Genomic DNA, 12,895 nt, shown 5'->3' with positions numbered 1-12,895 from the left:
GAGGGGGAGGGTTTCCCGAAAAAGCCCAGTCTGCTCTGATTGGTCAGCTTTAACAGGTCTTGCCATCTCTGCGTCGCCATTGCAACCTAGGCAATGACTCCAATGGAGTATAGCGTCACTTTCTGCTGTGAAAAGCCACAAATGAAAGCTTCACAACCAAAATCTGCACAACCAGCGGGAATATGATCCAGAAATTAACAACTTTGGCAACTAAGATTACAGGTTTCCCCAAAGTTAGTATGTAACTACATGTAGCATTGTATGTAATGTAAACACTTTCAGTACTGTGCTTGGAGTAGATGACCAAATAAAGAAATCTTGTCTTGAAAGTAGAAAACACAGTTGGAAACTGAGTATTCAGAGCAGTAGGACATTTGAGTTGTTTGCTCACAGTGGTTATTTTTACATACATTTACCTCATTATTTGAAACTTTGGCCACATTTAATCTAAGTATCCAACATTGTAACATATGTCTATATGGCAGAAAATAAGGGGAAGCATAATAGGTCTGCTTTAAAGTTAGGCAGACTAGATTGTTTGTTACTGGAAGGAACAGTAATGAACTAATCAATTGTGAGTTACTCCATTTCTTTCTCTCTGCCTTGTTTTTCTTGCTCAGTTTGCCTGTGTCAAAATGTCCAAGTGCATAAAATGATTTTCATACAACATGCAGTGCAAGAATGCTAATGAGCACATGACTAACACAAACATTAGAAGCTCAGTTTGTGCTTTAGTAATAGTCGTGTAAGGCAGGTTAATTTTCCCTTGCCTAAATGTTCCTCATCACAGGCAAACAAGGACCTGAATATTGATGAGTCATTGCTTAATTTGTGCTACAAAAGAACCTTGATTGTGGTGACGGCATGCAAAATATATGCAGACACAGTCAATTTTACCTCATTGTAATTGTTAAATATTGCATTTTCACTCATTGTTTCCAATTACTCTGTTTACAGGTTTGTCTCCCTCACTTAGCTGCCTACATTGAGAGCGAGCCTTTGAAAATGTATTACACCACCTGTGGTTACAATAGAGCTGCGAGAGAGTGAGCGAGCATGCACCTGTTAGTGAAAACATGCCACTACAGTATCAAATAATTACGGGTTTAGTTGCCTTCAGTCTTTTTTTTCCGCGCAGAATTCAAAACATTTCTTGCTATAGCATTTGCTTTCAGATACACTCGCAACCAAAACACAACGTAATTATACAACTCATGATTTAGCATCAACAATTAACACGCAAGCAGCAACAACATTTATTCTCTTCACCAATCGTCTTGTTGTGGCGTCTTAGCAGATCGGAGCGCCTCTGTAATTAGCAATCACACAATCCCTGCATCTTCCTGCTGGCTGCCATTGTCCCAGCCCCTGCCTATAACACACAGCGCCACCGCCTAACAGCCATTCATTTGCACAGCCCGCAGCATATGTGTGTGTGTGTGTGTGTGTGTGTGTGTGTGTGTGTGCGCGCGTTTGCATGTGTTCTTGTGTTTCTCATCAGCAATCATTCAATCTTTGTCAATTAGAGCCAGCATGAGAGCGAAGCAACACAAGCGGCAGAGAGAGGAGAGAGTGAGGACTTGAGAGGGAGGCAGAGATTGTTAATAGAGCATTTAATGAAAGTTAATGGTCGGCTTTGTGTTCGCCAGGGAATTGGTAAGAGAGAGCTGATTATTGTTTGGAGATGAGACCGGGCATTGTGCATTCATGGCCTGTTCTCATGATCAAACTTGCCTTAATGATGGATATAAATAATGTATATCACAGTATTGCTAGATATGGAGAAAGACTGCAATACCATCACTTCACTTGGGAGCCAATTACAGGCGAGGATGAAATACAGGTCTTGTCTTGAGCTGACAAGGTGTACTGACCAAATAAAATTAATAGGCTAACCACTGCTATTAGATTTAAACATCTACAAAAAAGTAAACTTTTCCATGATAGAAAAATCCCAAACTCCATTATTTTGCCACAGCAGCTGAAGCCTTTTAAACACTATTTTTGGATGTTGAGATGGGAGTCATGGGTCTTACACCCATGAAATTCATTCCCCTTGCAGATAACTCAAATATAATGAAAACAGTGAAATTGGAGCTATGAGGTTTTTCTCTTGTCGGGTAGTTTTTTCTGGCCAAATAATATATATATAACACAGCCGAGGGATGTGCACATTGCACCTCTGTGAAAGTAAACTTCCAAGGTATCAAAAAAATGACTAATATTTTCCAGTCAACGCTCCTGTTTGCTAGAAATCAAAGAACAAGTTGTGAGCGGCTGCTGTGGTTCCTAAGGTCATCCACCCAGCTCCCACATGACTCACAGATCAAATTTGTGGATCAGCAAAACGGGATATATGAGGTTTACACACTGTGGAAGACAAATGAAACCATCATCACAGAGATATAGTATATTTCATTTCAAAACCCTCGGAAAACCCTGATTGTCCAGTGCAAATGTTAAGCCAATGTGCTCCTCCAGATTGCGCTGTCAGAGCCTCTCCAGGGTCCCATATCATAGCATCCCAACTTCCTCCCATCGGCCCCTGAGAGGTCATTAAGGTAACCATAGAGATGTGGAGGTGGTGGTCTCTGGCGATGTCTGGGAGGCTGTAATTGGTCCCGTCTTGTCGATCGCTCTGAGCTCTTCAGCAGCACAGGCATTCATCACTGCTGGGACAGCAGAGACAGACTACGACACAGTGTCTGTCTGGGAGGAAAATGGTTACTCATCGTTCTAACCTGCCCACAATAGAACAGCTCCAAAGACTATGAGCCAAAAAACATAGATCAAGTTGTATAAATGGCAAAAACCCATCTTATAGCACCTTCAGATATCAGTCTTGTCCATATTAGTGAAGTATAGCTTCAAAAATATCAGCACACAAGCACTAAGCTACTGTGTATAAACACTCAAAATATTCTGTCCTTAGTAAGTTTTGTGAAATACTGAACTAACACCATCATTGTGGAATAAAACACTGCTGTCATATTAAAACACCTTTAAATGTTATTTACTAGATACCTTAGTGGAAAAACAACCTTGAGGAGTTTTTTCTGTCCACAAATATAAACATGGTCTGTGTACAAAAATATCATCTGCTTTTATCTTCTTCTTTTTTTTTTTTTTTTTTAATGTTGTGAAATAAAATCACTCTACACTATAAATAGACAATAGATAGTGCATAGAAAGTTTGTGTTGGGTCTCTCAGCTGCATGAAAGGCACAGATCAGGTTTTTTGAAGTGGGACTGTTTGAGATGCTTATCTATAGTCTGCTGTATTGCTGTAGATGAGGGTCAGCAGCAAAACATGTCTTGGTCATTAAAAAAAATCAATACTTACCTAAAAAATCAATATCAATCTAAGTGATTGCTATAGTTATTGTATTTCCACTGCTTTACCTTGCTGTCAGATGATTCTTTCAATTAGCACTCCTTTCTCAACAGTGTAACTTCCACATTCCTACACAAAAAAGCCTAATTGTTGCTGTGCAATGTTGGGCACTTGGGTCACAAAGAAATGAAAACAGCTGTGCCCAGTTGCAGTGACTTTTGCACTTTGACATTTGCAGTGAACATTTCTCTCAGACGATTGTGTCAAACCACCAACAAGTAAGCAACAGAGACACTTGCTGAAGAGCACTGCTGTACCCGACCAGTAGCTAACATTACGCTACACCTACAAGTATATAAGTTTACTTACCAAACAACCAGTTAAGTGTGAATTGCTGGCATCTTCTGATTAAGAAAGATCCTGAGGTTGTGTTGTAACGAAGTCCAGGCAGCAGTAGCTCTCTGGGTCCGTGAGCATGCACTTACAGTTCACAGTTAGCTTCAGCTCTCTCTGGGCCTCCAGTTTCCTCAGAAGTCTCCCTCTGCAAAAGTTCTTCATCTCTATACTCTGGTTCATAAAGTTACATCTTTGTCACCACAGTGAATGGCATGTCGTTGTCATGATCACTCTTTTTTGTGTTTTTGCTTAGGAATATGGAAGTTACACTGTTGAGAAAATGGCTGTCTGACAGCAAGGTAAAGCGGAGAAAAAATTCTGAATTTAGTATCCACTTACATTGATATTGATTTTATTAGGTAGGCCTTTTATTTAAGTGGTTAAAATGTGTGTTGCTGCCAACCTTATCCACAGCAATGCAGCTCTGAGCTTCTGGGGTACTAGTCTGATCTGTTTCTCCAAACAGGGAGTGTGCTGACCTCCATCTGCTGTATGTAATACACTGACTACAGATAAGTATCTCATATAGCCCCACTTCGAAAACCCTGAACTATCCCTTTAAATCATGTATGTAGCACCACTGGGATAACTACCGGTATGACTCTGGATTTCTCCAACGCTAACTTGACTGCTAGCTGGTTTAAGATGTTTAGAGCTGGAATCTCTGCAGTAAACATCTCTCTAGCGGCGCTGCAGCTGCGTCGCATTTAAAAACAAGGTGGATAAGCTGTAAAAGTATGCTGCAGTACAAACTGTTCATGGCCCAAATGAGCAAGGAAGTCAGAACTTTACCCAAAGAAATCTGTAATTCAGATGAAAGTATTCAACTCCAAACTGAGCACAATGAGTGGGTGTGTGTATGCATTCTGCATATTTATTCATCTCCTGTCGTCTTTACTCCACTGAAAGAAAACAAAACTTACATGACTAATTTTTACAGTACATCTGGCACAGCCCTCACTCTTCTCTCGTCTTACTCCAGTTATGCAGTCAGCCAGTGGAATCTCTAACACGCTGTTGACTCCTGCAGGAAACGCGCGGTTTGTTCTTTGGAGATTAACTCCATACCGATAATTTCATATTTGCTAAATGGTTCTTTACAGCCGCGATTTCAGGACATCAGTCAGCCGGACAGCTAATGAATTCGTCGTATTGATTGTAATGCCCGGGAGCCCCAGCTGGGAAATATGAAGTGTCAAGTGCTCATTAATTCTAGAGAGAAGTTGGCAAACATCATTGACTCATTCCATTACACAAAGTCCACATATAATTGACCTCGTGGCTCATTGCTTCTCAGAGTGCTAAAGTTGAAAGTTCTGGTTTTCAGCTGTGAAAATGATTTTTATTATTTATTTTTTCCGAGTCAGAAGCTTTTCCGATGGCCCCATCTTTGTAGCAGGATCTCCCCCATGTGTGAAAAGATTTTGCTGGATGCTCATTTTATGCCTTCTTAAAGATAAAGTAGGAGTTTTGATGACGAGAAACGCCTGAAGCATTTCAAACCGTGTTTATTCATATGCACCTACATCAAAGGACTCTTTGTGCTTTTCATAATTTCACTTGGCATTTTCTCCATAACTCCACAGAACAGAAGAAAAGAGAAAGAAAGAGAGACAGAGTGAGAGAGAGAACAATTTGGCTTAAGAGTGGATGGATATTTCCTTTTATGTTGTAATGTAAAGAGACCTTAATTGTGCTTGAGCTCTGAGATATCCCAGAGCTTTCACACATTCGGCTTCCTCCGTGAGAAAGTGCTGCTGTGTATGTTCTGATCTCCTCCCAGAAGACTATATAGACAGGCTCACGCAATAAATCTTTCCAAGCACCAGATGTAAAGCATCAAATGCCATTCCCAATGCTTCTCACTTGATGCTGTGCAATCCATTCCTGTCAACAGTCTTTAAATCATGCAATCATCAAAACATGTTGTTAGCACCTCTGCAATGAGGAGCATTTTGTTAGGGGACGTCTCTCAGGAGCACACCTCCAAACAGTCACACTGCTTGGCTTTAAAATGTCATTTCTCTGTCTCTTGGTGACAGTAATGTTTACTGTCTGCTACCTGCACACACACACAGACATAGCGCATCAGCAGCAAACAAATTTACAGGAACCCCATATACCCACAAATGGGTCAGAGACTTGCTCATTCAGCCTTTAACACCAGCCGCACTAAGGAGACATTTCACATTGAGCACATGAATCACAGACAGTGTTGTTTGCTGTGTTAACCATCAAAAATATATCTAGTGTTGTAATTAATTAGTCAGTGTGATCCCGCCCTTGTCCCTTTGTTGACTGACACTCTTCTCTTCTCTGTAGAGTACATTGAAGTTCATGTTATTTGCATGTTATTTAATATTTGAACATTGAGTGTTTATACATGAAAAGGCACATTGTGGCATCTTGTACTCGATTGTTCAGCAGTATGTAAATGACAAACTTGTTTCCCTGCAATTACCACAACCTGCTTGAGAGTTTTGAATTGTAACCAGCATGTGAAGGTTTATGACTTGACTTTTTTGACTGGGAGAAAAAAAAAAACACTTGGATGTTGGAGTAGATTGCTGCTCAATCAGGGAGAGTGAAAACAGGTTTGCCCCATTAGTTTCTCTTAGCAGGGAGGGGCTGGGCCCTGTTAAGATGTAAGATGGTAGGTGAGATCGTCCTGCAGGAAATTACATTAGCTTACATTTGGTGTGCTCATCGGAGAGTATTTGTGCTCATAGATCATTTGTGGCACCAGCAGGAACTGAGAAATCTTACTATACTGTTTTGTTAATTTTTCCGTTTGATTTTGATGCTCCGTTCAGCCCTCCCTACCTGGGAAGGTGGTAGGTTCCAATTCGGTGAGGCTGAGATAACGCTGTTCACTGCAGTAGGAGGGAAAGAAGAGGTGGCAGCTTAATGTGAGGTTGCAGCTTCCCTCAGTTTCATTAGTGTTCTTTTTGCAAGTTTTATTAAAGGGCCAGTGTGTAATATTTGGCATGGTTTATTGTCAATCTGAATCTTCATTCATTCATTCATCTTCTAACCGCTTCATCCTCTTGAGGGTCGCGGGGGGGCTTGAGCCTATCCCAGCTGATATCGGGCGAGAGGCAGGGTACACCCTGGACAGGTTGCCAGACTATCACAGGGCTGACACAGAGAGACAGACAACCATTCACACCTACGGACAATTTAGAGTTACCAATTAACCTAGTCCCCAATCTGCATGTCTTTGGACTGTGGGAGGAAGCCGGAGTGCCCAGAGAGAACCCACGCTGACACGGGGAGAACATGCAAACTCCGCACAGAAGGGCTCCCACGCCCGGGATCGAACCAGCAACCCTCTTGCTGTGAGGCGAGAGTGCTAACCACCATACCACCGTGCCGCCGTCAATCTGAATCTGAATCTGAATATTCTACCCATTAATATGTTTATATAAGTGTATAATCGCTATAAAATAAAATTTGTTTGGTTTTTGTAGCCTTATAATTATGCTTTTATATATATATATATAGCAAGGGCCTTGCTTTAAAGCGGTCGCCATCTTGCACCGCCATGTATGTACGGCAGCCCGAGCGGACAATCCAGCCAGCCAGAGAACGCGTTTCGCATGTATAAATGAACCAACGAAGACAGCGGAAGGAAGGAAGAAGGAGGAGGAAACAGCAGAGAGTGTTAGTAGTTTGTCGATAGAGAGTAGTGAAAAGTTTTTTTAGTTTTTAGTTTTTTATAAAGTTTGCGAATGGACCACACTTACCACACAACAGGAGAGAATGAACCCGAACCGTCATCTGCGAGGAAAAGAAGACGCAACTTCACTCCTTGTGATGCACTCTCTGCGGCGCTTTTCCTCCTGATGATATATCTCCCCAACAATGGTAGCACCGAATCCCATTCTGTGCAGCAAAATGGGAGCAGAGGATTCAGCCTCTCTTCTTGCCCACTCAGCATCAAACACATGGAGTTCCTCATCTGTATGCTCCGGCTCAAACAGGTATGGCTCTGTGTGCGCTACAGGAAACTCTTCAAAATCGCGTTCAAAGTCGTGCCGGCTGGAGATTGGTGGAGCAGAGAGGGGAGGGTGTACCCGCTGGGTACTGTAAGCGGGTATGTGTGTATGAAGGGTGTGTGTTACACCAGAAGAGTCAGAGTTTGGGACGGAGTCTTTTATCCCCTGGAGTGTTACCGGAGTTTTTGGAGTGCTCAAATAAACGGGCCTTTTTCCCGAACGCTACTCTGGTCTCCTGCTCGTGAGGGATTCATTACAATATTGTAACATGGTTTTGATTTCTAAATAAATATTCACCTCGTTGCTAGATAGACCTACTCCTGAAAAACTCAAGTCTGCGCAAGGCTTTTTGTCCCTACGAGGCCACCGTCATTTACCCGACAGGAGGGTTGAGCGAGTGAGCCCTGCAATCTAGAGTTTGACCACTGATGTCACTGTTTTCAACTGTTTTCAACCCATTTTACACACTGGCCCTTTAAATTTCCAGGGTTTAATTTTTCCTCTGTTTCAGTGAACTTTTGCTTCTGCAGCATCTAGTGCAGAGCAACATCATCCCTTTATCTGGGGTGGCAGTGCTACACCTACAATGAAATGTATGTGTTGTTTAGATGTGAGATTTGTGTCATTGTGTTTTCAATGGTGAATTCAGATGATACTGCATTGAATGATGCTGCAAATACAGTTGTTCAGTTTGTTGCTTGTCGAGCAATGGCCCATTCACAGTGGAGTATTTATTGGCAGAGCAATCCTGTGATTTACAGTATGTTACCTGCTTGCTTCAGCAGCAACAACAACAAAAGAATGAATTATACTTTGCAAGGATGGAAGGTGGAATATATTAGGAGCCCTTTATTGCTTCCTTCCACTGACATTTAAATTTTTGTTTGCTTTGATGTTAGATCATCTCACTATGAGTCGTTTCATCTGAGCCTGCTTAATGCGGATATGCATATTAATGTCGTTTAAAGAAGTCTTAAATGAACGTCATTGTCTAAATAGGTTTAATTTGCTCTATTACAGTTCAGAATCAGTGTTGAAAAATGTTAAATCTTTCTCACAGGTGGTTCCTATGTGTGTGTTTTTTCAGGGGAGCTGTACATCGGTGGCGTGACGAAAAACATGTACAGCAATCTGCCCAAGCTGATCGCATCCCGGGACGGGTACCAGGGCTGCTTGGCCTCCGTGGACCTGAACGGGAGACTCCCCGACCTGATCGCAGATGCCCTCCACAGGGTGGGTCAGGTGGAACGAGGCTGCGATGGTGAGTGGGGGAAACAGATGTCCATCTCATACGGACTTTAACACGCCGCACCAATCAAATCAAAAGTAACAGTACTGTTTAATACCTTTTGAAGCTACCTTCCATAACTACTGACATCCATGTTAAAAAGTTATTATCTCTCCTGTGAATCAACAGGGGAAATCAAATAACATTGATTTCAAGTGTTTGTGTTAACACACAGTGTGTAATCTGGTGTCCTTGCTATTAGTGACAGTTTCTCACAGAGACTGCCAACTTCCTGACAATTTCTCATTAAAGCTAGCTCAGTTTGAGAAGATTACAGATAATTATAAAGAGAACAAGTCAAAAGTTGGATTGAGTGTTTTTTTTTTTTTTTTTTGGTGTACAATTTAATGAATCTGTCATTTAGAGACAGAAATTGAAAACATCTCGTGTTTAATTGCTACATGTTTTCGACAGTGATGATATGTTTTAATTGTTACTTAGGAAGGTAAAAACATTATTTTCATTTTAACACAGTACACAAGGACATTTTTTACACACCACGGTGATTCTTTCCTTTAAATAGACACTCAAGCCTTTTCTGTTTTTATTTACTCTCATAAATTCATGGCCTGATTACACACAAGACTGCCAGTTGCACAGCACAGAGCTTTCAGTAAGGACACACCAGTGCAGTAATTCGGTGCATTTTTTCTGTGGCTGTTATTCCCTGATTTACACCAGTAACCGCGCCCAGATTCCCTCAGCTCTGGGCAGTCTTTACAATCTAAGCCCCTGTCCTCTGTATATCCTCTCTATTGCCCTATAAAACCTGCATGAGGGAGGTATCTCTCTCCTCTAATGTTATTGTCAGTGTGGCTAATCTCAGCAACACCCCACCCTCATTGGCTTCCCTCATCAATCTTGCATTTGTTGTGTTTTTACCTCTGCTGTGCGCAGTTCGCCACCATGTCTCGGGCTGCATGGCTCCTGTGCCGGGTAGTTAATCCTGAGTATAACAGTGGATTTTGGCTACAGCATTTCCCCTTCCGCACACCCCACATTTTACACTCCCCCGCCACCACATCTCAATGGCGTGCTGAGTGTCGGGGAGCACAGACTTGATTTCCCTGAGGGCTGCACTGGCCGACTCGTTGCGGCACTGATCCAGCTTTTTTTTTTCTTCTCCCCCTCAATCCCTAGCGCTGCTACTTCTGCCAGCCCGCCTTATTACCTGACTACAGTTATACACCACAATTACTTCGCTCAAAACACTGTTTAAAACTGCATTAAGCTATCATATTGACTCCCCCAGGCATCCAACATGGATGCTAATATTAGTTAATGATTGGAGGTGCCGGGGAGCTGCACAGCTGTAATTGACCAGTTTTGGAAGTGTGGACCTTTATGACAAATAATAGTATACCTAGACCTGAGGCTGTTGCAAATCCATGTATCCCCTTGCTAATATTACAGGAATACATCAAAAACACTTTTGACTACCTATCTAATCCACTGTAATCAAATTCAGACTAGTATTCCTCACCATGTAGCAGTGAAGCCAGACACTTATATCAAATCAGTAAAATTACGACTTTATATTTAATATTTTTGATTGATCTTCTCTAGCAACTACAGCTCAGACCCAATCTCATATTTCCTGGCTGACTAATGCAAAAGTAATGAAGAGGACTTTTCTAAAATGCAGTGTTGTCCTGGGTATGGATCACCGCCAGAATCCTGACCGACTTGGTTCTGAGGTTATTGTTAGTTGGTGGACTGGGGATGCGGAGTGGTCAGAGGTGGCTGCTAGTCCGGTCTCGGTAGACTTAAGGCCAAGCAAAGGGCAGAACAGTGAGCTTGTTCTTGTAGCTCTGTGCTGACTCGGCGGATCACAATAACACAGAATAAGACGGGGGAAAACAAAGGAGATGGGGAGAGTTGAAGTGCAGCTATATTAACAGTGTTGCTGACTCACTGTAGCTCAAGAGTAGTTCAACAAGGAAATAAGGCCAAAGAATGGAGGAAAAACATCTTTATGGCAGAAATACTTAGTAGGTCATCAGTAGTAGGAGTATGTATATATTAATTATATCTGCAGGTCCTTAAAAAGTCTTAAAATGTCTTAAATTAATTTAAAATATAAGACCCTGACACACTAAGCCAACAATCATCCGTCGGTTTACGCTAGGCTGTTGGTTGGCGTCTGTCGCCTGTTGCGGTGTGTCCCATATTGTAAGCCCTCGTAGCCCTTGTCGGCTTTTATTCAGCTGATTCAGCATGTTGAATTAGCATTGGAGATGGCAGAGCCTATTGTTAAATTAAATCACTTTGATTGGCAGTTCAGCTCAGCGCACTAGAAGGTAAACGTGAGGAAAGTAAACAAGCAGCAAAAGTCAAGATGGTGTAAGATCAGCACAAACTTGTTGTTTATCTTCAGGCAATGCGTTCTTTTGCAGAAACATGTTGTGATGGATTGTGTTGTTTACTGGGTCACGGTACATATCCTTTGTTAATTCAATATCAGTTTGTGTTGGTAATATGCTAACTGGCTATGTAGCATCTTGTTGGTCTTACAGTTTCCCTTTTGTAATGACAAATACACGTGGCCGCCGACTGCTGGTATGGAGAGTTATTTTCTCTAATGCAGGTGCAGAAACTACATGCTAGTTGGCTGTCGGGTGTAGTCTTTGCAGTGTGTTGAGGTTCAACTTTTTGGCTGAGACACAGGCGCCTGGAGGCGAGGCGACTGGTGGCCTTCGTTGCCACCAGTCCTTTGTTGTCGCTGTCGTGTAGTCACTAAATAGTTCTAAATTTGAATTTGTGAGATTTATCCACTTTCATTCATTCACTATAATAATTATATTCTTAAATAAAACCTTCCTCTGCATGGGACCACATGTATATTACTTAACATTTATACTTAACTGCAATGCTTGAATAAGAAAAATATGATTTGTCCAAAGATAAATCTTATATTTGATTAAAAATACTTAAAGGTGTTTTGAGGTGATTAAAAGAAACTGCAGGAGAAGAAGTCCACAGGAGACATTGATGGATTACACACAGTATTTAATGAAAGGTGGATTGAGGAAAATCACAGTTAAACATATCGAGTGTAACACAGTGTATGCCATCCAGAGATTCTGAGAGTGTCCTTGTCTAAACCTTGTACGTAACCTTAACTTTTCTCGAGATCACTCCATGTTCCTGAATGAGGGTATTCTGTACCAATCTATGAATGTGTGAAGATTCTATTGTACACTGACTTTGAAGAAAAAAAGTATGCCCACCTAAGGCCAGGTTCAGACCAAAGATTGGAGACGAGACAAGTTGACAAGCTACAGTGTCTGGTCATTTTGACTTGACCAGCAGACTTCACTACAAGCCAATTGGCAGGTAACATACTTTACGTTTAAAACCAGCAGACTGGCCAGTTCACACCGCTGCAACTTTTCTCTGCAACGTTGTAAAACGGTTCCATCATGTCGCAAATGCTTGGTCTACACTGGGCTTTAGTCTGGTGAGTCCGGGGCACAGGGCAACCTTTCTTCAACCTGGGTTGCTATAGTAACAGAGCCAGCCAGCACCCCTCTATCTGGGCAGCTGTGCTCCCTCCATCAGTTGGGAGACCACAGATGAAACATAGCTCCAACAGAGGTCGAGTAGCCTGACCTCATGGCCTCTTTCAAGCCTGTTGCTGACCCGACCATCCTGACCATTACCCTAAGCTTAGCTGTCACACATTACATTCAGCTGACTCAGAATGAGGGTTTCAGTACAGCAAAAAAAGCATTAAAGTGTCTAGCAGCTTTAAGTACCCTGATATTTGTAGTAGCAGAGTTTAGATCCAAAATTAAAACATGACTTAGAAGTAAAAAAAAAACACCAATAAAAAAATGTAAGCTTCCTTTAAACAAGTATTTTATTATGAACTGAGAG

General features: G+C 41.8%; 1 protein-coding gene across 6 annotated transcripts in view; it reads left to right on the top strand.

Moving 5' to 3' along the window:
* The window catches only part of nrxn2b (neurexin 2b), an 812,698-nt gene that overhangs the window by 445,297 nt on the left and 354,506 nt on the right, over positions 1-12,895 (top strand). For all 6 annotated transcript variants that reach the window (XM_049567815.1, XM_049567813.1, XM_049567811.1 and 3 more), the window contains one exon: positions 8,816-8,989. In XM_049567815.1, coding sequence (XP_049423772.1) covers positions 8,816-8,989 — 174 coding nt within the window. The remainder of the gene's footprint in view (positions 1-8,815; positions 8,990-12,895) is intronic.

This window comes from Epinephelus fuscoguttatus, linkage group LG23 (genome assembly GCF_011397635.1).
Source record: "Epinephelus fuscoguttatus linkage group LG23, E.fuscoguttatus.final_Chr_v1".
Lineage (NCBI taxonomy): Eukaryota > Metazoa > Chordata > Actinopteri > Perciformes > Serranidae > Epinephelus > Epinephelus fuscoguttatus.
Note: the sequence above shows the minus strand (reverse complement) of the source record. Positions and strands in the feature narration are given on the sequence as shown.